This window comes from Oenanthe melanoleuca, chromosome 19 (genome assembly GCF_029582105.1).
Source record: "Oenanthe melanoleuca isolate GR-GAL-2019-014 chromosome 19, OMel1.0, whole genome shotgun sequence".
Taxonomy (NCBI): Eukaryota; Metazoa; Chordata; class Aves; order Passeriformes; family Muscicapidae; genus Oenanthe; species Oenanthe melanoleuca.
The window spans coordinates 3,634,195-3,659,351 of NC_079352.1; the positions used below are offsets into that span (position 1 = coordinate 3,634,195).

General features: G+C 50.2%; 1 protein-coding gene across 1 annotated transcript; it reads right to left on the reverse strand.

Annotated features, from left to right (window-relative positions):
• Positions 1–343: 343 nt before the first annotated feature.
• CPD (carboxypeptidase D) lies at positions 344–25,044 on the reverse strand. Its single transcript, XM_056506395.1, has 21 exons — positions 24,309–25,044; positions 22,116–22,363; positions 14,881–15,023; positions 14,431–14,600; positions 13,534–13,895; positions 12,979–13,170; positions 11,975–12,142; positions 10,890–10,999; positions 10,369–10,471; positions 9,793–9,935; positions 9,121–9,290; positions 8,241–8,552; positions 6,919–7,114; positions 6,549–6,684; positions 5,698–5,847; positions 5,200–5,295; positions 5,043–5,107; positions 4,754–4,885; positions 4,251–4,436; positions 3,862–3,961; positions 344–3,247 (listed from the first exon to the last, which is right to left on the reverse strand). Exons 1-21 carry the CDS (start codon positions 24,998–25,000, stop codon positions 3,021–3,023), a joined length of 4,101 nt encoding a protein of 1,366 aa, XP_056362370.1. The 5' UTR covers positions 25,001–25,044; the 3' UTR covers positions 344–3,020.
• Between the last annotated feature and the right edge of the window lie 113 nt (positions 25,045–25,157).

A 25,157-nucleotide genomic window follows, 5' to 3' on the forward strand; every position in this document is an offset into this window, starting at 1 on the left:
CTCGTCCAGCCCCGATCCCCATCCAAATTCCCATCCCAATCCTGATCCCCCAGCCCCGATCCCCATCCACATCCTGTTCCTACAGCCCTGATCCCTATTCCAATCCTAATCCTGATCCAAATCCTGCTCCTCCAGCCCCAATCCCCATCCAATCCCCCGACCTCGCTCTCCATCCAAATCCTGCTCCTCCAGCCCCAATCCCCATCCAATCCCCCGACCTCGCTCTCCATCCAAATCCTGCTCCTCTAGCCCCAGTCCCGGTCCCAATCCCGGTTCCGACTCCGCTCCCCTCTCCCGCTCTCTCGGTCCCGCCCCACTGTAAGGAAGAACGAAAGAACGCACGTGGACATCAAAATAGTTTTATACAGATTATTGATCTCGGTATACAGGTAAAAAAAGGGTGGCGGCGGCTGAGGGCAGAGCCAGGCGCAGCCCCCTCCCCTCCCGCAGCCAGGAAACGGCGATTCAAGTCCCTTTGAAAATGTACATTTATTTGAAGGCACAAGTGCACGGAGCGACAGCGACAGGAACGGGGCCCGGCTCCTCTGGGCCCGGGGCACGGCTGGATGGACGGACAGACGGACGGACCGAGGGCACGGGAGCCGCTCCTGCCTTCCCGAAGCGCCCCGGAACAGCCGCAGTGCCTGCGGATCTGGAGCCAGAGCCAGGCATCTCCCCTGGTCCTGCTGCGTAGAAAAGTCTCACACGTTTGCAAAACATCTCGAATCCACTCACCTTAAATATACACACCTACTCCCACAGCTAGGTCGGAAATGCACTCTGAGGGAAAGGACTTATTGCTACAGGGACAAAGCAGGGCCAGCTCTGTCCATTACCTGCTGCCAGAGCAAACAAAGCCCAAACACAGCCCTAAGAGCCATCTGCAAACTCGACTTTAAATAAAACCTACTGTGTCTCTTGTTAAAGGAGGAACAGTTCAGAGATGAGGCAGGATTAATGCTACTGTGTGCTGGTATCCTGCAGTCCCATTACACGAGGAAAAGGGACAAAAAAGGGACCACACCCCATTCCTGGCTCAGCACAATGAGCTGGGAATGGGCACAGAGATGTTCATGGTTCCTGCACAAAGCAAATAGAGCAGTTCTTTCACAGATGTGGGACAGGAGCACAGGGAATGCTCAGCCTCATCTGTTCCCAGCACACCTCCCCAGCCACACCTTGTGTTTCCTGCAGTAGAATTCCCTGTGGAACACGGAAGGAGGTGCATTGGTGACAGAGTTCTCTCTGTCCCTGCACAGAACCAGATGAGATGATGACCATGGCAGCACAGCTGCAGCCATGTGGTTCTGGAGGGGCATTTCCACAGGTAGGGGGGAAGAAGCTTTTGCCACAGAAGAGAGACCAGGTCAGAGCCCTGCAGAGCTGACCCCATTAGATTTTTTGGGTGCAACCTCTCCACCCACAGACACCACGTGCAGGTTTCACCAGTGGGCATCCCTAGACCTCTAGAGGACAGAACAACTCAAGGCAAACTCAAGGCCTAAGGCTCCTGCACTCCAGAAATTAGTTCAGTGGGGCAAGAATTAAAAAAAAAAAAAAAAAAAAAAAAAGCAGTAAGAAAATAAGTGCCTATTCTAATCCCAGCCTTCTGCTTCTGCAGAAAGCACAGGAACAGAGATACATAAAGGCTTTGGAAATCAAACATTTCAACAATTCTTTCCTTCTGGACATCCCTTCTATTCCCCACAAATCCCACATGTTCTGGGGATGTGTGCTGCAGCTCCTCTTTCCAACCTCCTGCCAAGTGCTACACAACTGAATTTGGCTGCTTTTCCATTCTCCTTCAGCACAGTTCAGCCCTTCCTCACTCCCTGCACCACAGCTGCAGCCACACATGCAGGTGGAGCTCCTGCTCCACACTCCAGAGATGCTGCAGGAGCAGAAGAGAGCCAAGCCAGGGAGAAATTTGCTGCCTGCCACCACCAGAGCTCAGTGATTAAATGGTACTTCATGGACAGTGGCAAATGGTGCAGGCTCTCTTCAGAATTTAGCACCAAAATTGATGCATGGATATGCCCATGACCTCTCCCTGCTGCTCCAGTAATGCTCAAATATAAAGCAGTGGTCAGATTTCACTGTTTCCTTCTGAATAGTGGTGGATTTGAGCAAAATTGATCAGGTTTTTACAGATCAGTGAATCAATTTGCTTAGAACAATCTTCCAGTTGCTCTTTCAGACACTGAGCTATTAGAACACAAACATGAGACCCCAAAACCAAGCCTATGACACAAACAAAACACAACCAGGGTGATGGGGATAACATTCTTTGCTCCCCAGCAGTCAGGAACAGCAGCATGGCAGAGCTGGCAGGCGGTGGAGCTCTGTCAGAGCTCACTGAAGCTCTGACTTTCTCCAGCTCACATTGAGAGCTGTCATCTCCCCCAGCCTTCAGGAGGCCAAGTCACTCCCTGAAAGTAGTGACACATTAGAGGTGCTCCACAACCACTGCAGGTCACAGCAACCCACGGTGGGAAAAGCTCCAAGGGAACAGCTGAGAATCAAAGGCTTTTTTTTTTTTGGGCTTTTTCTGAGGGCTGCTCTGCAGAATGTGGAGTCATATGGAGGATCTGGCTTCCCCCAAGCATGTAGTGGAAAATGTGAAATGAAAACAGGTAGAGAGACCTTTTTTGGAGTGTTGTGACCACAACCCCATGCAGGTCTTGGGGCACTTCCCCAACATCTGCTCCCTGTGCTGAGATGCTGGGGAAATGCTAAGAGCTCTGCTGGCCACCTGTTAAAGCTGCCTTCCAAACCTCATCATATAAACCTCCAGATCTTGACCCAAAAACTTAACAAACCATGTCCCTATCTCAGAAACAGCCTCCAACACCCACTGAGTGCCTGTACACAGGAACAGAGCAAACAGAGGGCAGCTGGGAGCTGCCACCCACCCCTCTGGAGGACGCATCCTGAAGCTAACATTTCAAAACTGAACCACAGGGATCGCCCCCCACCACCGGGTCTGGTCCATGGGAACCTCCTCTCCTGCCCTGGAGGTGTCAGTGTTTGCTGGAGTACAGTGTTTCTTCTTCAGTGTCTGTTTCATCCTGGAACTCGTGGCTCAGGAGGGATTTCTTGGAGCCAGTGGACATCATGCGGATTTCGTCCTCGTAGTCGTCGTGGTGCTGCCGGAGGCGGTGGAAGCCATCCTTGTGTCTGTTGGACTTGATGGAGCACACACACCAGATGATGCAGGCAGTGAGCAGCAGGGCAGACATGCTGGCACCTGCCAGAGAGAGGACAAAGTTAATGCCGTGTTCCCCCATGTCACAGGCTCCCAAGGCTTGCCAGAATCTCTCCTTCCTCCTGCAGTCACAACCACTTTCTTCAATGTGACCCCGCTCCTTCCTCCTAGGCCATGGAGGACAGGAGGGCTGCTCTCAGGACAGCACACATTCCATTTTCTGTGTTTGAAATCCAGGAGATTATCACTAAGCTCCACTACAGAGCACTGGGTCTAAACTCCCACACACCCCTCCCCAGCAGCTGCCACCTTAAGGAAACAAAATAATCTCTTCATGCTTACCTGATGTCACAACACCTAAAAAAGCCTTGAAGAAGCAAGATCTCCTATGCACACAAGCTCTCCCCATTCCAGACATCTCAAAATACATTTTGGACCTTCAAAATCCCTGCAAAACACTATTACTTCCCTCCCTCCTACCAAGCAGGACCAAAGGCTGTTGGATGAGTTTGCAAGGACAAGAGTGTGTTCAGAAGGGAAAGCAGGAGATGGCTTAAGCCTGCAGGCTGCTTTCCCAGTTGAGTGGAGGGTCTCTGTCATCACGAACTGGCACAGAAAGCAAAGCTCAAAGCTATGATAAAAACACATCACTGTACCTGCCACAGTTATAACCAGCTCTCTTGGCAGTCCAAAAATCCTGTTTTCTGTGTCAAATACTATGAACACAGAGCTGGGTGCATCATCACGTACAAAGACCTGCAGGAAGACATGAGAGGTTAGACCATCTCAGAGCTTGGGGATCCAGATAAGAGAGACACTTGTCATCTGCCCTAGTCAAGGAAAAGTGCCATGGAAAGAAAAGGTACTTCCAAAACCACACTGCTGTGCTGGAAAGTTGCTCTCCATCCATTCTGTCAAGGCAGAAAACAGCTTCTGATGGCACCTAATCAGCAGCTAAACACAGGCACAACCAGGCACAGCCCAAGCAGGGAAGATTTTATGTGACAGGGAATGGGGAACATCTCCAACATGGACATTCACATACCTTGACATGTTTCTGCTGGTACCCACTGGCTATTGCATCAATGCTGTGAAAACCTGGAGCCAGGAGCACGTGGAAATAGCCACCTTCTTTAGTGTAAACCCTCAAGCCTTCATTCAGAACAATGGTAGCTTTAGAAATTGCCCTGCCACTCTTGTCTTGGACAATGCCATGCACTCCCTTATGTACCTGAAACAAAGCATTTCACACACTTCACTTTCTGATCCAAGCTTACAGTGCATTTGTAACTAAAAGGAGATCTGCTTTCCCTCTAAAATACAGCCCTGACCCTCACATTAAATAATAGTGCAAGGCAACAGATGTTTAACTCTTGTGTCAACACATGCCCTGGTCACTTGCTGCCTCTGCTCAATCCATTCCTCATACAGCCTAAATCATGAACATCTGTAATTACACAGCATCAACAAAACCACAAAGACTCTTCATCTCCCCCTCCCCACCACTTCACTCCCTGCCAGAATTTCCTCCCACAGACTGCAGCTCACCTCCACAAGCATGCTAAGGAGAGATTTCCTGTGGTCTGCCCACAGGCCAGGAAGCTGTCCAGCACTGGGGAAGTAGCAGCAGCCAGTATAAACAGTGATCTCAGGACAATGACCAAATGTCACGCTGAAATCCTGCAAAAAACAAAGCCACAGTTACAAGGAAAGAGGCATTAAAAAAGCTTTGCAGAGTGCAGCTGGAGGGGGAGAAGCTTTGCCTAGACATCAGGACAAATATGCTTTTTACTGGTTGTTTAGCAGAGATGAAGAGCCCTGTGCCATGCAGCAGTACCTTCATACTTCCCAGGTGACTGTGCCATTCTGAGCCACGGATCACTCCACCAGGAATATTCTCATCTGTGAGAGCAAAACCAGAGCTGTCAGCCAGAGCTGGCCCAGCAGAGTTTGCCACAAGCTGACAGGGGGTTAGAGGATTCAATCAAACATACCTGACTTATTTGGACAGCCTGGCTGGCCCAAATGCATCACTGGGTGGTTGTTTGCATAGAGAGATGCCAAATACTTCAGTGTTTCTTTGTTCTCCACTGCAACAGGAAGAGTGAGACTTTGAGCATGAAATTCTCATTCCCTGCAGGGGCAGATTTCCATTTTAATCCCATGATCCCGTACTAAACAGAGACAGATATTGTTTCAGGAGCATTCCTATTTCCTCTAACAATAAGGGGCAGTATCAAAAGCAGACTTTATACTGGTTCTGGCAGAGGAAAGGTTGAAATACTGCTGTAGGCATAGAAATTGTAAATGTTCTGATCCCTAGCTAAACCCTGTGAGGTTTTATAGATTTACTTACAGACTGTCAACCCCAACACAAAGGGCTGAACACAAAGGAGGCTACAGAACACCACAAGCACAAAAAGCCCTTAGAACACGTGGTCACATGAAACTCTGCAGAAACAGCCTGAGGGGAACCAGGCAGTTGGTCACACCTGACTGTGTTGGCTTGTCATAGGGGTAAGTGACAAGCAGAGATCCTCCATCCAGAGCAACAGAGAGGCTGAAATCATGGTTCAGTATCAAGTTCTCCATGATGGCTTTGGTCTCAGGCTCTCGTCCCGCTGAGTACCGGGTGTAATTGCCTATAAATCAGAACAACAAATAGAAAAGGGAACTAAGAACAGTTTCCTCTGCTGTTTGAGAGGCCAGAAGTACATCCTTTATGTCTGAAATTAGGTCTGCTGCAGGTATGAAAAAGCCTCTGTTAGATCTCAGCAGATGCACCTGACTGATCAAGTACAGCACCCAGTTCACACTATTCATGGGTGGATTCACCTGTAGAGCTAAACAGATGTGCAACACCACAATTTCCCCAAGCTTTTCCTTTCGTGTTGCAGAAGGTTTTTCACATGTGTTTGCTCACAACAATGTCACAGAATTGACATTTTCTTAAGGAAGGAGTTAGGATGATCCCAGCCAAACTTGGGCAGAGAACATTTCCTCCCCGGGAAGGGTGGGCTGACACAGTGCTATGGATACAGTTACATGGAAACCAGAAAAGCATGCAAAAAAGGAGACTCTTTCTGGGGAGCTTAACAGAGGGCATTTTTTAAGAGATGAAAGAAATCCATTAAGAGTAAAAATACATCAGGTATTATCTGACCTCTCTTATTCCTAAGTAACTCTGCTTTGTCTCTTGCACATAAGAGACTGCAAATTGCTGTCTGTAAAGAGGATCTGAGCTCTGGAAGCTTCTCAGCAGCTGTGCTGCCTGGAGCACTGCCTTCTTTACAGGCAGGCACTGTAACCCAGTGACTCCAGCCAAGCATGGGGCAGTTGTTACCTGTGAAATCTGTGTCCAGATCTCTGCCATGAGCGTTGCTCTGGCCTATCTTGGAGGTGCAGCCTCTCTCCTGCGCGATCTCGCGCCCGTCTGGGTTCAGGGAAGGCACAATCACAATCCGTGTCCGGTCAATCAGCTGAGCAAAAGGAGAAACAGCACAAAGTGCAATTGGTAGGGTTAATTTCCCTGGATCTTAACTTAGGAGCTGCAGTTTGAGGTTCTTGTCTTGTGGATTTTGTACCTCCCCATTATACACAGAATCACCGCAAGCCCCGAGCCAGTTTTGGCAGAAGGAGCCTCCCCCAGTGAGCACTGTCACCTCAGGCTACAGCTGGAAGGCTCCAAGGAGGTCTTTGGATCAGCCTCTCACCTTTGTAACAGCAGCATTCTTCTTGTAGTTCATGCAAAGAAATTCTGCCAGTGTCAGGAGCAGCTCTGTCCCAACGGGAGCGTTCCCGTGAATCCCAGCAACAAAGCGGATCTTGGGCTCCTCAGGCTCCGACTCGTTGGGCTTGTTGGAGATCTCCAGGGACCAGATCTGGCGGAACTCCACACTCTGACCCAAACTGCCAACAGATGGGAAATGGGAGTGTCAGCTCAGCAAGAGTGCTGCAACTCCAGCCTGACCTCATGGAGAAATCCTGGTGTGGAAAGGAATTGCTGCCAGCCTCCAGTGGGAGGCTGCAAAGGCAAGAAAAATACAGCCAGATCAGGGGGCAGATCTACAGCAGCACTGAACAGAATTGACTCTGGACATCAGTTTGAACACCTGGGTAAGGATGTATCCAGATCCAGATGCATAGAACATCCAATGCCCCATATGTCTCCAAACAGCCTATGGGATCACAAGTGTGGAACTGCTGGATCCTCTGTGCTGCCAATGGTGGCTTTTGTTTTGTTTCTTTCTCCCCTTCAGAGCAGAAGACATCTGGACATCAAACTAATATATAAATCAGGACAAAAGAGGCCTGTTCCCAGTAATGCAGGAGCTGTTGCTACAGCCATGCTGTTAAGTCGGCAAACTGAGTGCAGGGAAAAGCAGGGAACAGGCTCAGGGCTGATGCAACTGCAGGGACAATAGAGGCTACAGATCAGCAAAGCAGCCTTGGCACCAGCAGGGACAGCACATGAGCACATTGTGCCTGGTTACAACAAGCAAATGAGGCCCTGGGACAAAGGGATTTGTGCTTTCTAAAGCTGACAGAGGGTAAGCGCTACAGGTCACAAAGGAAAGCAGAGGATGGCAGCAGCTGGTCTTCTGCAGGAGGGCACAGACCTTGGCCCAGGGCAAGCTCACACAAAAGTGCCTTCCACTACTGAAATAAAATCTGGAGGCACACAAGGAAAAAAAATGGCCATCTGAGATTCGTAAGTCAAATCTGGTCATTTTTGCTGGAGACTCTTCAGCAGGGTGGATGTCAGAAAGGGTTTAAAGAACAGACAAAATAGTAAGGAACAAGTCTGGGACATCAGTGCTGGGAATTTTGCCAGTCCCAAGCATCCCTGGGGAACTAAATCAGGGAAAAGCACATGGATGCACCTCCGAGGCCCTGCAGCCATTGCTCTTACACATGGGGCTCCCTCCATCTCAGAGGGCACAGGGAAGGAAGGGATGGGCTCCCCATGGCTGCACTGTGCTCATGACTAATAACTCCACAACATCCCCAGCCCAGGCTGCTGCTTTGCTCTCACCTGGTGAGGTTTGTGATGTGTGGGTAGTTGAGGTAGAGGCCTCGCAGGAACTCGGAGAGGTCCTTGTAGGGCCGGTACCTGTAGGGAATCACATCCCTGGAGGAGGTGAGCAGGAGCCGCTCCAGCCCGTTCTCAGCAGAGAGATCCTTGATCAGGGTCTCAAACTCCTTCTCGTTGGGGTTGCTGGTGTCTGGGGTGTTCAAGACCAGCACCTTCCCCTCTTCCACTTTGCTGTCTGTCCGTGAAAGAGTGAAGTTGACCTGCACCCCACCTTTGCTGTCAACTTCCACCAGCTTAGTGAGTGGATCATACCTGGCCAGGGAAATGAAAGTACAAGAAAATTATCAGGCATTTCAAACCTTGGATAACAAGCTGGCCCCGTCCCTGACAACACACCAACATGGGAATGCTACTGTTCCCCTGCCCACAGTGAGAGACATGGAAATGAGGCGCAAGAACAGCTCAAAGGGAAGTGGGAATGGCAGGACAAGGAATAACTCAGGGCCCAACATGGCTCTGAGCTGCTTTTGGATCTGGTGTTGCAGGGTTACACAGCAGACTGGCAAAACAACAAGTCAGGCTGCTTTAACACAGAATTTTGGGAGCATCAAGTCACTTCTGTGGGCAGCTGCCTGGAAAATAATTTCCCCTTAAAGACACCATGTTATCCACTCCTAACAAGGAAAGATTGGGACTGTACACCAGTGCCAGGTGAGCAGTCTGACACCACAGTAGTCTCACACTGCTATCTGTGCACAGGCCAGAGGACAGGAGAAACACCCATGCCTACATGTGCTGCAGGCAGGCAGAGGTGAGGGAATATTCCTGAGTGGGAAGTCAGTCAGGCAGCTGTTTGCTCCTCCTGCTGGGGCTTGCTCACCCTCGGGCAGATGCTGTGATTCTGTACATCCCTGGGACCAGGAGGCGCCAGAAGTCTCCATCCTTGTAGGTGGTCACTGGGTGGTTGATGTTGGCCACGCTGATGGTGGCATTGAGGATGCCCCTCTTGTCCACAGCATCCAGCACAAAGCCCCAGACACCCTGGTGAACCTGCACAAAGGAGCTCTGCTGAGTGCCAGCCCTCCCTCTGCCTCCCACCCCTCACATTTTCAGCGTTCCCAGAGGAACAAGGTTTTCCAGAAGGGTTCAGGCTGGACTGGCCAGCAGCTGGCGTGGACAAAGATCACCTGATGAGTACAATGAGCAATTGTTTGGCCCAGGATTTCTCCCAGCACTCTCTGCTCCACACCTTTGTTTGCACACACCAGGTGTGCAGCACCAGCCCCACTCAGATAGGAACAGAATATAAGGGACATTCCAGCCTCAGGAAACTCAAGGTAGGGGTACATAAAAAGTCCCCACCTGCATCCTCTGGATGCTATTTCCCTACAGATTTTTGTAATGTTGAGAAAAGAGAGTAGTTGAGACAGGTTCTGATGGGGGTGATTTCTGTAGAGCAGAGACCTAGTCTGGCCATATCACCTGTTAATTCTGGCTTGTCTAAAGCAAACCCCAGAGGGAGCTGACCTTGCCTGAGGTCAAAGCACCTCACCTGTTTCATGAACTGCAGCAGTGAGCGCCGGTTCTGTTCCCAGTACTTTGGCAGCTCCTCAGCTTTTGGGTATTTCACACAGCCCAACTCAATGGTCACTTCAAAGCAGTTTGTATGTAAGTAATTCCAGTCTTGCATCCCACCTACAAAAAGAATGCAAAAGAAATTTTGACTTCTGAAGTACCATAGATTAAAAAAAACCCAACAAATCAGATACCAGAGAAAGATGAAGTACAGACTTGAAGGCAAAAGGCTTTTACAGGATTCAAGCTTCAAAGGGATGCCAAAAGAGCAGACAAATAACCTTCCTTCTTGTAAATACCTTTCATGCTAATGAAGTGCTGTAAAATTTTATGAAACCGTTTTGCTAATAGCCAGAGAAACTACACTATAAATTCCTTCCCCTAGGAATAACTTTACCTGGGTACATTATTTAAGAGGTTATAAAGGAAACCTGAGTCCCATTAATCTGAGCCTGACCAGTGCAGAGTTCCTGACTGATCAGACTAAATTATTTAAACTGCACATGCATTAACTTGAAGACAAATAGTGCAGGAGATTGAAGGTGTATTTTACCTGGAACGTTGTACCACTGAGCCCCATTAGTGATGCCATGTGGGAAGTACTCAGTGGGGTACATATCCTTACAAGGGCTTCCCTGGTACATCTTTGCATTTTCCTACAAAACAAGATGCAACATGTGAAGGTGAGCCTGCACTCCACAGCCACTCTTGTTCTACCCTTGGTTACACATTCAGGGTTACCAAGCACAGATTTGTGTGTATCAATGCAGCACTGACAGCACCCATGCCCAATCCCAGCCCAGATGTCCTTGCTCTCTCCTCCCAGCCCCTGAGCAGCATTTTCCACCACCTTAAAAGTGCCTGCACAGAGCTCTCCTCCCTCATTGCCTGCAGACAGAGTGTGCTGGGCATCACTCATGGAATGGGAACCTGCTGTAGGACCCCCCTGCAACACCAGGGGCTCACCCACAGCCTGCACCCACTTCTACCAGCTGCTCAGGAGGTTCCCTGCAAGCTGGAGTTTCCCAGGAGTCAACCTAGCAAGATGCACCCATTTTCCTGTCAGAGCTTTACCTTGGAGTAGGCAAGTGCCAGCTGCTGGAACACAGCATCATCTGGGGATTTACTGTATATGGCTATTCCTTGTTCATCGTCATCGAAGGGATAATTAACCACCAGGGAACCTGCAAGGCAAGCTTTGGCTCATACCTGTGTGCTTTCCCAGTGATCCCTTAACACAACAATGGAAATTTTTCTCCTGCAAGTGCCAAGCCTTCTGTTTCTCAAGACTTGGCATTAAACAAAGCATTAAGCCCAGTGGATAGCAGAGACAGAAGCACAGGAAGAGATAACACCACACCTAGCTGGGAAGGAGAACCAAAGCCACGACAACATCAAAGCTTTGGCTCTTACAGGAAGGAGGGCTGAACACAACCACACAATAATTGCTTTCACAGAGAAGTGGAAGCAAGGGGAAGAATTTCCTAGAACATGCATGGTGTTTTGACCCAAATGATGCAGTTTTTCAGCTTTCTGGAGTTTACTGCTGAAGGGTTCCCCAAGGAAGTTGTACTAATAGCACCACAAAACCCCAGACACCACTGCAGCTGGAGACCTGCCAGCCCCCTCACACCCACACATGACACTTCTACACTACAAACCAAACATGCTGGCAACAAAGCATCCACCTGCAAGTTACTACAGCTACAAGCCAGCAGACAAACTGTCTAGGGATTAAGCTGTACTACACAGAGACTTAATTTAGAACACTCAAAAAGGATAATTAAATTACTGCAAATTTCCTAGTTCTGCCATGTGATTCAAGGCAGGGAACCCTCAGGACTGCATTCACTCTATGAATGCTGTGAAGCCTTTAACAACCACAGCTCTGTATCCCATTCCCAGACCATCTGCTGAGCAATTGCTGACAAGAGAGTCCATCCCCATCTCCCAGATGCTCCCTTCAGAGAAGTGGTTGGAATCTTCCCAGCATCCACCTACAAACATGTTTGGGGACATGGTTTTCACCCTTTGCTTCCAGTTTCTGCTCCACCTTGCAGCTCCCCAGTGCACACCTAGAAACACTGTGGAGACATCCCTGCAAACTCCCATCCCACAGAGCCCAGCACAGAGGAAGGAGCTTGGTTTGGATGTGGTACCTCCATGCAGGTTTGCTGAGAGCACAAAGGGATAAGACTTGAGCCAGGCCATGACAGCACGAGTTTCTGGCTGTGGAGGGTCTGTCACATGGACAAACTGATCTGGAAAGTTCCTGTTCAGGTCATAGTTGTTGCTGTTGTTTCTGCCCACAGTACCTCCTTTGTCTCCTGAAAATGAAACACAAGTTCAAGCTCATGCCTTATGAAGAGGTTTCAATCCTTATTACAGAGTTTACAAGTAGCAGTTAGTGAAGAGAGCAGAGGGCACAAGAGTGCTGGCTCCCTGCACCCAGAAAGGGGCACCCAGGCCCACCCCAGCAAGTGGCCTGCTCTGAGCAGCAGTGCAGGACCCTTTCAGTGGGTGTTTGCTCAGCTCTCAGGGCAGCCAGACCAGCAGAAAGGCAATGAACCATGAACAATTTCTGCAGCCGGATGTCACGACCACAGAAACCTCAGAGCTCACCTCCTCAAACCAGCCAGACAAGTTCTTTGTTAAACCCAAGCAGAGCTCTGCTCCCAGAAAGTGATTCTGGACAGTCTCTGTTCTGCCAATCTGCAATAGCCACATAGTTCTAAGACCCCTGAAGAATGCTTTTGCCAGTTTCAACCTCATGATAAAAGTCTGTGTTATCCTTGGACAAGTGCTGCAGACAGCCTGGCTCCCACACTGCATTTACTAAGAGAATGGACCAAAGCACAGCAAGCAAAAGATGAAATGTCTTTTTTTAAAAGAAGTCCTGTATTAGTCACAAACCATCAGGGGACCCAGACAGGGGCAGCTCACAACACTGCTGAAGTATGAGAGCTCTCCCCAACAGCTTCCGGCATCCATCAGTCAGGATCCACCCACTCATCCCACAGCACACACCAACTCCCTTTCCAGCCTCCCGTCTGGAGAGCACTTCTGCTCCAGCAAGGCTTCCAGATTTCCCAGGGATTCCATGAACCCAAAGGCTTATTCTGAAAGCTAGGACCCCCACAGATTTTGGAACAGACAGCAATACCTTCCTGGGACTTCTCATAGCCATCAGGGTTCATCGATGGCATGATGTGGATCCGTGTGCTCTGGACCAAGTCGGTCACTTCAGGATCTGTGCCGAAGTTCTTGCAGAGGTACTCGATGAGGTTCAGGAGAAGCTCCCGCCCCACAACTTCATTCCCATGCATGTTACCGATGTACTTGAACTCTGGCTCACCTGCAGACACATGGTTACACCACAGAGACCATTATAACCACCATGTTACAATTTGGATACACCTCATCACCCTAAGCATTGCTCTTGCAGGCTCTGCTGGAGGGCATTTACCTAAACCTCCTACTTGTGCTCCCACAACCCCAAAATAACAATGTATCAAGGCAATCTCTTGGTTCTTCCTCCTTAGAGCTCCATGACCAGCACAGAAGTCCCCACACAGCACAGTGCCACAGGATACTACCAGGAGCAGCTCAGTCTCTCAGGAAAGGAGCAGCTCTACACTCCTCTTCGCCCTGCCTCACCCAGTGTAAGCATCTGCCACTTGCATTTGTGCCTTGCTAAAAGCAGGATTTCCCCCCTCACCTGCTTCGTGGACACCAGGGTTGTCAGAGATCTCCATGACGTAGAGCTCCCGCAGCTCCACGGACTTGCCCACGGAGTAGAGGCGGGTGATGCTGGGGAACTCGTTGGCGTAGCGCCGCAGGAAGATCTCCATGTCTGAGAAGTGGTGGTGGCGGAAGTCCACGGGCTGGATGGGCTCATGGCCAGAGGTTGGATTTGGGGCCTGCACAGGGGTGGGGGTGATGGCAGTGACAGGGGCAGGTGCTGCTGTGAGCTGGGTGGCGTTAGGAGCTGGTGGCATCACAGTCGGCTGCAAGGAGAAGTTCACTTCTGTCGCATCTCCCTCCTTCACCTCGATGTTCTCTTTGGTCACTGGTGTGTAACTGTGGGGAAAACAACTGGCTTCAGCAAGGAGCTCTGCAGAGCAGAGGCCAAAACACCCTGCAGCCCCTCCATCACTCCAGCCTGCTCCCCCCAGCCTGAACACACTGGGATGTTAATGACTGAGATCACAGGGACCAAGCAGATGGGATTCATCCCACTGTCACCAAACCCAGCTCCACTGCTGTCCTTGCAAGAGTCCACAGGCTCAGCAGGGAAGAAGCCCCAGGCGTATCACAGACCTAGCCAAAGGGCAAGTTACATATTCACACCCAAACTCCTGTTGGGGTGACCCTACTCTACTTCCTCCCTTTGCACAAAAGATGCAATTTGATACAGGCAGTCAAACAGAAGCTGACAGAAATTCTGTACACTCACTCAGATGGAACAAACATAGCTGCAGCTCTGAGCTGGAACCATTTACTGCTGCAGCTTCCAGCCAAGCCTCTTAAATACACAAGGTGTTTTAGGGGGGGAAATCCAAGAGAAGGAACAGGAGCAGTTGGCATTGTGGGCACAGGCTGCCACAGACATTACCCCTTCACAAAAGCAGTCACGCTGTAGGTCCCAGGCACCAGCAGCCGGTGGTAATCACCAAATTTCCCTGCTGTGATGTTATGAGCGATACCGGCAACAGCAATTGTGGCATTGTCCAGGCCAGCTCCTGTGACTGCATCCCTCACAAAGCCCTTCACTCCAATGTGCACCTGAGGAAAACAATGCAAAGTCCTGGCTGAAGACAGGCAACATCAGGGGAACTGTGTCCTAAGGCAGCAATATCCCCTCACTCTTCCCCAAAGGCGGCACAGCAGGGCTGCAGAGGCACCCAAGGGCTCAGGACTCAGTGCTCAGCCAGACAGCAAGGACAGGAATTCAGCATGGACTGGGAAGGCAGCAGGGTCTCAGAATTGGACACTGTGCTCCCAGCCCACCATGGACACACAGGTTTCACAGCTTCACCCCCACATCCAGCCCAGCCCTCAGTACCTTCTCAATGAAAGCCAGGAGAGATTCCCTGTTGTTGTCCCACTCCTTTGGAAGCTCAGAAGTCGGTGGGTATTTGCAGCAGGACAGCTCCAATGTGATCTCAAAGCAGTTGGCCCACACATAGTTGTAATCCTGCATCCCACCTGAGGAAAAGAGGCAGAGATGTCCCAAGAGCAATGCACACACATCCCACCACAGGATGCTATTTCTCCTTGTCATTCAGCCCCACACAGCATCTCCCCAGAATGCTCCAAAGTGAGCAGCCGAAGGACAAAAGTCAGGTCACATTATCACGGCACCTTTGCTGTAACTGGAACACTGGGCCATTCAAATAAGCCACAGCCAGCTCAAAGTGACAGTCCTTTTGTCTCACTGCTCTGTCAGCTGAATTCATCAGGACAGCTCTTGGGAATTCATACAAGTTCATTTTGCATTTCCAGATACATCAAACCCAGTGTACCAGGACAGGCACACCAGATTCTGAACATTCCAGCTGCCAAGTCCTTCCCTGAGCATTCTAAGCTACCTCAAGATTTGTGAAGTCTGCCTGCAAGAGAGGTTACTTCACCCAAAATTAGTTTGAGGCCTTTCATATAAAAAAACATCAGACTATCAACTTGGGAGCTGGCAGCTCAAATCTGCACACTGGAATCAGTTTCAAAGACAACTGTTCCCCCAAAAGCCTCTTAGCAAAACTCTAGACAGGATGACAACAATGCATCCCCTTCTCTACTTCCTCAGCTGCTTTTTCCTCATCCAAATGTTTGCACTTGAGAAAGGTCCACCTGGGAAAGTCTGAGAAACTTGTTTTTGGCCAAGTCACCAGCCTCCTCCTATGCTTCCTGTCATGAAGCAGTTTTAAATCAATGTAAGGATGTTGGAACACCTAGAGACAGTTTGTTAGCTTAGCACTGAACCAACCAAACCTTGGTGAGCACCCAGAAATAGGAGTGCACAGAACTGTTTTCCTGTATTAAGCTCATCTTGCTGTTCTTGCCCTTCAGAAAAACCACAGGCACTGCTATGAATCAAAAAGGTCACCTTGTCCCAGCAAGTGTCCTGACCCCATTTGCTGAAGTTTACACCCAACCCTCAGCAAGCAAAGCTGTTCCTCAAACAGGACTTGAAGGCTGCAGGATCAACATTCGTGATCTGCAGCCCAGACTTGAGCTTGCTGCTGAATACTGCAAATGTTCACCCCTCTAAACACTTCTGAGGGCTTTCAAGAGTAGAAAGGACATTCCAAATCCACCACAAATCTGTGAAACAGGTTTCAGAATCACCCTGCTAAACCCCACCACATGACAGTAGCCAGATGACCAAATGAAAGGATTGCTCCCACCACCCAATCAGGCAGTTGTGTCAGTAAGCAAGACACACCACACTGTGTTTTCTGCATGCTGACAAAGTCTTCTGGCTGACACAAACTTATTTAGTTATAAACAGGCAGACTGGTGTGTCACAGCCGTGGCTACCACTTCCTAGACATTTCCATCCCAACCTGTACAGCAGCATCTGCAACCAGAGCCCAGAGACCTCCACACCAACAGCATGAATCCCACCAGGGTCACCTGGACACAGGGGCCAGAGTCTCTTCTGGGTGAGTTATGGGAGTTGAACTGACTCCCAGAAGTCCCTTTCTCAGAGAGCCGAGATGCATTTTCTCCACAGGAGGCAGATGCCAAGTCCAGGAGAAGGAAAGCAGAGAGCTGTGGCAGATACCATGGGCACCAGCCTGCAGAGCCCCAGCAGGAAGGTCTGTTAGAAATGCAAATTCTTTGCTTGGCTCACTGAAGTGCTGCATTAGTGCTATGCCAATAGACCACATTTACTTTGAGCAGTTTCCTAATCACTCAGAAGCCCCTTGAAGTGAAGGACCCTCCGGCACTGGCCAATTAACCAGCCAGAATGGATCAATATCCTGATGCAAATGCACTGCCTGGCACTGGCAGGGGCTGTGTTAATGCCTGGTCAGGAACAGGGGGAAAACAGCAGCACTTGACCAAGCAGAGGAGGCTTCTACCAGAGGTGGTGGCCCAAAAATTCAGGGTCCAGTGCTCTGAATTCAACAGCCCCACTGCAGCTGGGTAAAGCAGGGATGGACTGACAGCATAAAGTGGGATTTAGAACAGGCCACTGGGAAGATGTGTGGAATGGTACCACAACAAAGATGTCCCAGTTCCTCTCAGCTCTCCTGGGAGTGTGCTGCTAAGGGAACATGGAGCTTTCATCCTAACAATCAAATGTGACTTGCAGCCAGGAGAGCACTGCAGCTTGTGAAAGGGCTGACATCAAAACAGGAAAGAGACTTTTCTGTCCAGCACAGGGGGCCACAACGTGCTGGAGGACTTTCTGACTCTCAAACTCAGTTCAAGGGGTTAGACAAACAAGGGCTGTGAGTCTGATCCACCCCCAGCTTCATTCAGCTCCTGTTACCAGCTCAGAACAGGCGTGCACAGCAGGCTGCTCTCACCAGTAAACACCACGCCGAGAGAAATCATTTGCCAGCCCATAACCATCTGCTCCTAGCAGGACATTAATGCACTTGAAAACATCCAAAACGTAAACCAGAGCCATTATGAAACATATTTAGTGCTTCATCTGCTATTCAAGCAAATTTAGGACAGATGCTCACCCATAATAGAGCAGCAACGGACTAAATTAGAGCTTGCTACATCAGTTCTGGCAAAACTCTCTTGGAGAAAGTAGTCCACTGCATTCTTGAAAATTTGGATTGTATCCACTGCACATATTTGGCCTTCACATGGCTCTGCTGCAGAGCAGGACAGTTATTTTTAAAGCACGTGGAATTACGTATTTTCCCACATACCATCTGCACAGCCTCCCCTGACTATGCAGAGACTCAGAGGGGAAAAGAAAGACCTGTACTCAGCCTGCCATTAGCAGGGCACTAAAACCATGGAGCAGAGCAGAAAATACACACCTGAGGTAGAACACTGCCAGACTACAGTGCTTCTACTCTGTTTGGGTAATATCTGGGATAACCCATTGCATTTACTTCAGCATTTTAATCACGGGATATCTTTTAGCCCACACTGTGAAATGTTCCAGCCTCCCCATGAAGCACCATTCCCCTTTTTATCAGTGAGAAGCTTAGTGTCACATCAAGTCAGCTCCTGGCTGGCAGCAGGTCACAGAAATGCTCAGAACAAATCTCTCTCCTGCCCTGACCCACTCCCTGAGCGTCAGGACTGTGCTTCAGGCAGGGATCCCAGGCCTCCTGCAGCACAAGCACTGCAGAGATCACACTGACAGAGGAGCCTCTGCTCCCTGCCAAGCTCAAACCAGGAGAATGCAGCTCTCTAGTCAAGCCTGAGGATCCAGATACCATAAATACTCCACGTGCTAGAAGAAGCCTGCCAAGCTAGCCAAGAGGGACTATTTTCACACTGCACTATGCAGAAAACTAATTCCAGCTCTCACTGGAACAGACATCAGCAGATAAAGAAACTGCAGCTAAGTTAAAGCAGAAAAACAGTCATGTCTGCTCTGCAGAAAGAGCAGATGGCACCAAGCAAGCTGGAGACATGATTCAGTATGTGGCACAAGTTGCAGACTCTGCTCAGAACTGATTATCTCATAGCATGGCACTGAGTGAGCACCAGCAGCAGCACCAAGCAGGCAGAGGAATGTTCTGGTCCATTAGTCTGCAATCAAAACTCAGAGGAGGTGAGGTTTGGGCCTCCAACTGCAGCAGGTGCATGACCCAGAGCAGCCAAGACCAGCAGCCTTTCCTCAAAGAGAAGGACAGAGTCCCCCAAAGAGCTGCACCAGCACAGCAGCTCATGATAGGTGTGAAAAGAGGCCTTAAGACATCCAACCATCAAGCCAATACTTCTCTCAAGAAGAACTGCAGCAAGACTTTCATGGAAATACAAGCACATAAGTGCAGCAAACTGTGCATATCCCCAGAAAGACATGGCTGAGAGCTTCTACAAGAGCTCACTCTGTGCAAGTGCCCTCTGCAGGCACAGGAAATAGATCACCACAGTGATGCCACACTGTTCTCAGCACTTACTTTAACTGCACTGAGCTGGATGCCACTAAAAGCTGGTTGGAAGCTCAGTGTGGCTGGCAACCACAATCAAAACAACCCAGTAAGCACACAGGTAACCAAAATCCACTTTCAACCTGAAAAGTGCCTCCCAGTAAACACCAGAAACATCTCAAACATCTGGACATCAAAGAGTCAAACTTGCAAGAAAATATCTCTTAGGAAGGGACTAAAACAAACCTTCCAAAGCTGCCCACAAAATATGTTCATGCTGAATTTAGTTTCTGATCTGGATCTCTTAACACAAAAGCAAAGCACATCCTGCCCACAGATAAGATGAGAGTGGTTTCTCAGCTGCTCTCCATACCCCAGCCCAACTCTGCATGTACTCCCTTGATCTGAACCAACCACTTGGTAGTTAAAACCCCTCAAAGGTTAAAAAGGAAGAGAAAGAGCATGCACACCAGAGATAGCCTCTAAAAAGCATCCCAGTCACCAATGTGCTTATCTACAGCAGCTGGAATGCAGGAGCCAAATTCAGCTGTCTGGCAGAGATCCAATCTTCCCCTGTGCACACTTGACCTCAGCAATTACTCTCATGGTTTGTACTTGCCACCTCGATCTGACACATGTAAGAGGCTGTTTGCAAACTCAAATGGAAGTTAATGGAGTCTGGCACCAGCATAAAATTGAATTGGTAACTCCAGGCCAATGAATCCTGCGGCAGTTTGCTCCCCAGCACATTTGATTTCACATGATAAAATGTGGCAGGAAAATTTCCACCTGTTGAAACACCATGTTCTCATTTCTTTGTTTTTCCTGGCTTTAGTTCACTTGGAGCCTGCAGGAGTCTCTCCTGGCACAACCTGATCTGGAGGCCTCAAGCACATGCCCTGCACCACTCACAGAACCCTGAGCTCTGGTTTTCTACCTCTAGAGCTCAGCTCAGGGACTGGGATTTCCCAGTCTCATCTCACCACACATTTCAGCTCTGCAATCACTGGGAAAGGCCTCCTGATCCAAGCACAAGCCTCTGCAGTCCTTGGCACAGAGCTGAGCAACTCGGATGACTCAAAACAGCCTCTCTGATGGTTTTGCTGCTTCTGTCACAGCACTTACAACTGACTCCCCTCTGTCTGCTCTTCATCCACTACTAAAAATAAACATTAAAACTTACAACCCTGAAGGGGTGAATTGACACAACATCAAATTACATGCATGGTATTGGCCAGTTCACCCATGCTCTCCCTGGGTTACACTTTACATGAATTCTTTGGCTCTGGGGGAACTGCTGGTGTCACCCTCAGCAATGTTCCACTCTCAGAGTCCACCTCAGTGCATCCTCCTGCAATCTCTGCCCATGAGTCACCTACAGCCATCACTGCTGAGCCCAAGACTGTGGCTTGTCACAGAGAAAGGGTTTATTTCTGCAGAGACTGGGTGCTGGAGGCTATTGGATAGATATGAACCACAGTGATGGCAGCACAGAGTAATCTGGTTTGCAGTTCACACCTTTTATTTCCTGTGAAAGGAAAATGATGCCATTTCTTTTTCTCTGCTGCTGGCAGAGCAAAGGTAGCCTGCAGGGTTCACACACCAGTGCCACAGCCACCAACCAGCTGCCTCACAGACAAGCAGGAGGATGAAAAAGTCATCCCTGCAGTGAAAATGCAGCTGTCTAAGGTCAGGGGAACACAGACCCAAATCTCTGGAATAACCTTTCCCTCAGAGCACACCCACCCCACTTCATTCCAAGGACAGAAGACCTCAGAGCTGCAGTTAAGAAACTTCCCAACTGAGGTGTTTGCTGGTAACAACAGCCACCACAACAAGGCAGCACAGATCATCCAGGATATCCTGTTCCCTCACAAGCCAAGTCACCAGATTACACAAACTTTCCTCCTGCTGTACTTCTCACAGCAGCAGAATGAACCTTGAGCCAGCAAACACCAGGGCTGGTGTGCTCAGCAGGGCAGAGGGAAGGAGACAGCTGGTAGAGAAAGATCAAACCACATGTTATTTGAACACAACATCTTATTTGCCCAGCGAAATCCAAGGGAATGATTCAGCCACTGCTAAAAATCAACCCTTCCTCTTCCAGCTCAAAGATGTTGTGTTCAGAATTCCTCTCCAGGGGATCCTCTCCCTCAGGATCCTCAATGGATCCCTCTCCAGCCTTCCCAAGCAAGCTGGATGCAGGATTAATACAGGATTCTGCTGCAAAGCCCATGTTTCAGAAAGACACTGTCTTACCAGAAATCACTGAGCTGCAAGTTTGAAGGGTTAATAAACTGGCTGTCACCACTTGCTCAACACTTCTACACCACCCCTCAGCCACAGCAGAAGGGAAAAAGGCAGAGCAGCAAAGCAACACAACTTCTTGAGATCATTTTTGCAACTTTTTTGTTGTGCCCTCACCACAGAAGTCCCTGCCCTACCTGGTGAGGCTGTGGCTGTACAACATCCACAAGGAGCCACAGCAATGGGATAACTTGGGAGCTCACTTTCCCATGAGAGCTTCTCCTCACATCAATTATTTAAATTTTCCTCCAAACCAACACACAGTGCAACCCATTGCATGGCTGAGCCAGGCTAGTAACCTCCACCTGCACAGGCAGAGTGGTGGCACCAGGAGGTAATTCCTCCTGTTCAGCTCACTTCCATGTGCAGCTGCATAATGAAAGGATCAGGAGCTCTCCTAGAGGCTCCTGCAGGGCAAAATTAAGATCCCTTCTAGATCTCCCATACTGGTGAATAAGAACAGATCATGCAGGCTTGTCCATGGAAAAGCTGCAAACCCCATTTCCAGCAAGAACTCCTTGGTTAGCCCAGAACACTTATCTAAATTTTACACAGTTTTACAGCAGACTATTCTGTAATCACAAAATTACAAGTTCAGAGGTTAAAAGACCTCACAGAACATTGGCATTGGTTAATAACCATTTCCTCTTTTCTGTATCAAAATTTAGCAACTGTCAAGAGATCACAAGAGTCCATTTGGCAAATGAAGCCTCCCATGTGTAGGACAACTCTCCACCACCTCAGGGGGTCAGGAAGAACCCTTCAATTTGCTGTGATCTCTTCCCTAAAAACACCTCCCAAGCTGTTACTCATCAGCTGGCATTCCCACGATGCCAGAACACATTCAAAGCTAAAAATATCACCTACCCCCCAGTCCTTTCCTCTGTGATAATCCCCACTGGATGTGAGCACAGCTTACCTTCTACATCATACCACTGGGCACCATTTGTGATGCCATCAGGGAAAGTCTCTCCCTCCTCTCCAGAGCAGTTGGGTTTGCCAGTCCTCATGATGGGATGATGGGATGCATAAGCTTTTGCCAAGTATTTGAAGACTTCATCATCAGCTGATTTACTGTAGACTCCTGTGAGCCTGTGTGTGGGAGAGTCATCGTAGGGGTAGCTGGCCACCACAGAGCCACCATGGAGATTGCCAGAGAGCAGAAACCTGGGGTTGGGAAGGAAAGGGAGAAAGAGTCAGACTGGAAACATTCCAACAGGAAGTTGGCTACAGCCACCCAACCAGTTATTCTGCTGCTTTCCCACCCAAACCACACTCTCAAAGGCCTCCAAACTATTTGGGATTAATGAGGCAAAATGCACATATTGGAAGTGGAGTTCTGGAGATGGAACAGGTTTTTTCTGCAGTTTAAGACCAAGTCCCCAAACTTAGTGACAGACAAAGCAATGTACACAGCTCTTGTCAAGCTCTGAGACACCTGCCATGTGCAACAGAATTAACTCACAAATAAAACCTGTATGTGAGAAAGAGCTGTTAAAAACCCAAATCAGAAAATATAGTAGGCATGCTTCATATCCCCTTCCAGTTTGATCACAGGCAGCACAAGCATTTCAACAAATCCCAAAGGTCATTTTCTCTGTTCTCTTCCCACCAAGCACTGAGGGGAAAAAGAGCTCTCCTGTGCATTTGCTCAAACGGGATTTGGTTTCCAAGCAGAGGTAATGTGACCAACACCTCTACCTTGCTTAAAATAGTGCACACAAATTGCATTACACCCACTATCTCCCTTTTCAATCAAACAGTTCTGTTTACCCATTCATTTTTCTATCAGCAGTTATGTTAGCCTAACAATTACACCAGTATTAACTGGTGCTGCCAGGCAGAGGGACACACAAAGCACCACGTTCTTCCCTGTTTCACCCTGGCTGATAGCAAATCCCACCTCACATATTATGAGAAAAAAATAAAACTAAAAGCTCAAGGCGCACGAGTTTCCCTAGTAACTAATTTTGAGCTGAACCAAATCTAGTTAGTCAGTGTAAATGCTGCACCAGAGCTGTCCTAAAGGATTCTTAGGACAAGCAGTTACTGGTGAAGTTCTTGAAATTCCTCTGGAGCACCATCCCCATGGGCACTGCCCTCCACCAAGTTTTAACTAAGATCATTTGCTCATGCATTTTCTTTCCTAAACATGAGCAAACATTGTACAATGCTGAACATTGCATGTGCTGGCTGGAGTAAACCAACAGCCCTAGAGTGCACTGTCACCCCCTCTTCATCTCTTTCTGTCCCTGTTTTGGAAAGAGGGACACACTTTGCTGCAGTGCACTGCTGCTTTCTCTGCACAATTTCCCACGGTTGGTTGCATTGACCTTTGTAGTCTGGACCTTACACACCTCTGAAGAACACAAGGCAAATGAAGAATCACTGCCCAGCTTGGCCACTGCATTTTCTGGGGCTGCCCCAGACCTCCACACCAGAGCTGGGCTGTAAAGGCACCATCTCCCCTCCTGGGCTGCCCCACTCCAGGCACAGCAGCTTGGAGACAAACGGGTCAGCATGGATGCTCGAGGCTCAGCCCCAGGTGTTTCAACCAAACTCATGGGGAAGGCAGCTGTAGAAACAGGGCCTGTCTTTGGAAATGCTGCTGCATAGAGCATTATTGCTAAATCCAGGGGAATTTCCCATGAAACACAAAGATGAGGCGAAGACACAACTTTGTTAACATGGTCATACATAGACACTTAACCCCAAATATTTCCAGCATCCCACAGCTTGTATAGTAAGCATTATTGACTCTAAGAGCAGGACCCACTGACAAGCTCACTGCAAAGCAGGTGAGTTCCCAGCCACAAGCTCAGGGAGACAAGCAGATGGCCACGGAGTCACAACACCCTGCACAGGGTGTGTGCAGGGCACGGCTGTGCCCCGCGGGGCTGCTGCTGCTCCCTGGCAGCTGCACAAAAACTGGGGCCACCAAATGCTCTCCCCAGCGCAGGCCGGTCCCGGCTGCGATGAAGAGCCTGCAGGGAGGCAGGCTGGGGACAAACAGGTGTGGAAATCACCTCTCCTTCCCCTTAGGGAAGGGCTGGGAGTGAAGCCGAGGGTCTCCCATTCCCCGGAGCGGCAGAGGGGAGCGGGCAGCACTCACCTGTTGCGGCGCATCCAGTCGATGAGCGCCCGCACCTCGGGCACGGGCTCCAGGTTGGGCTCGGCGTCCCCGAACTGGTCGGGGAAGCTGCGGTTGAGGTCGCGGCCGCGGCTGTTCTCCCGCCCGCCCTCGGCGCCGCCGCCGCCGCAATCGCCTTCGCGGGCGCGCTCGAAGCCGTCGGGGTTGAGGCTGGGCAGCAGGTACAGGTCGGTGGTGTTGAGCAGGCGGACGATGCGCTCGTCCCCGCGGTCCCAGCCCAGCACCAGCTCCCAGGCCAGCCGCAGCAGCAGCGGCCGCGCCAGCGGCTCGTCCCCGTGCATGTTCCCCACCAGCTTCACCTGCGGCCGCCCGGGCAGGGCCGCGCCGCCGGCCGGCTCCTCGGGCCGCTCGGGGCCCAGCCCGGCCGTCAGGCGCAGCACCCACAGCGGCCGCTTCTCCACCGACTGCCCGATGCTGAAGAGCCGCACCAGGCCCGGGGGGGCCGTGGCCTCCAGCGCCCGCAGCGCCTCGCCCAGCTCGGCCGAGTGCAGGTACCGCAGCGCCTCGCCGGGCGCCGCCGCCGCCGCCTCCGCTTTCTTGATATGAGGAACGCGGGCCGGGCTCTGCAGCGAGGGCAGCGGCGGCAGCAGCAGCGCGCACAGGAGCGGCAGCAGCCGCGGCATCGCCCGGAGCCCCCGGGCCGCGCTCGCCATGGCCCCGCGCACGCCCCGGTCCCGCCGCGCCGCTCCGGGTCCCGGCCGAGGGGAGGTGGCGCTGCCCCGGGGGGCGGGACCTGCCCCCGAACCCGCCAATCAGCGGCGGCGGCGGGGGAGGAGCCGCCCGGGGGGCGGTGAAGGGCCAATGAGAGGC

Excerpts from the sequence above, each read along its gene's own strand:
- CPD (XM_056506395.1), bottom strand. The coding sequence starts at position 25,000 with ATGGCGAGCGCGGCCCGGGGGCTCCGGGCGATGCCGCGGCTGCTGCCG. Across the intron at positions 22,364-24,308 it reads GACTGGATGCGCCGCAACAG|GTTTCTGCTCTCTGGCAATC; the intron begins GTGAGTGCTGCC and ends TCCCAACCCCAG. Across the intron at positions 9,936-10,368 it reads TCAGTGGTACAACGTTCCAG|GTGGGATGCAAGACTGGAAT; the intron begins GTAAAATACACC and ends TTCTTTTTGTAG.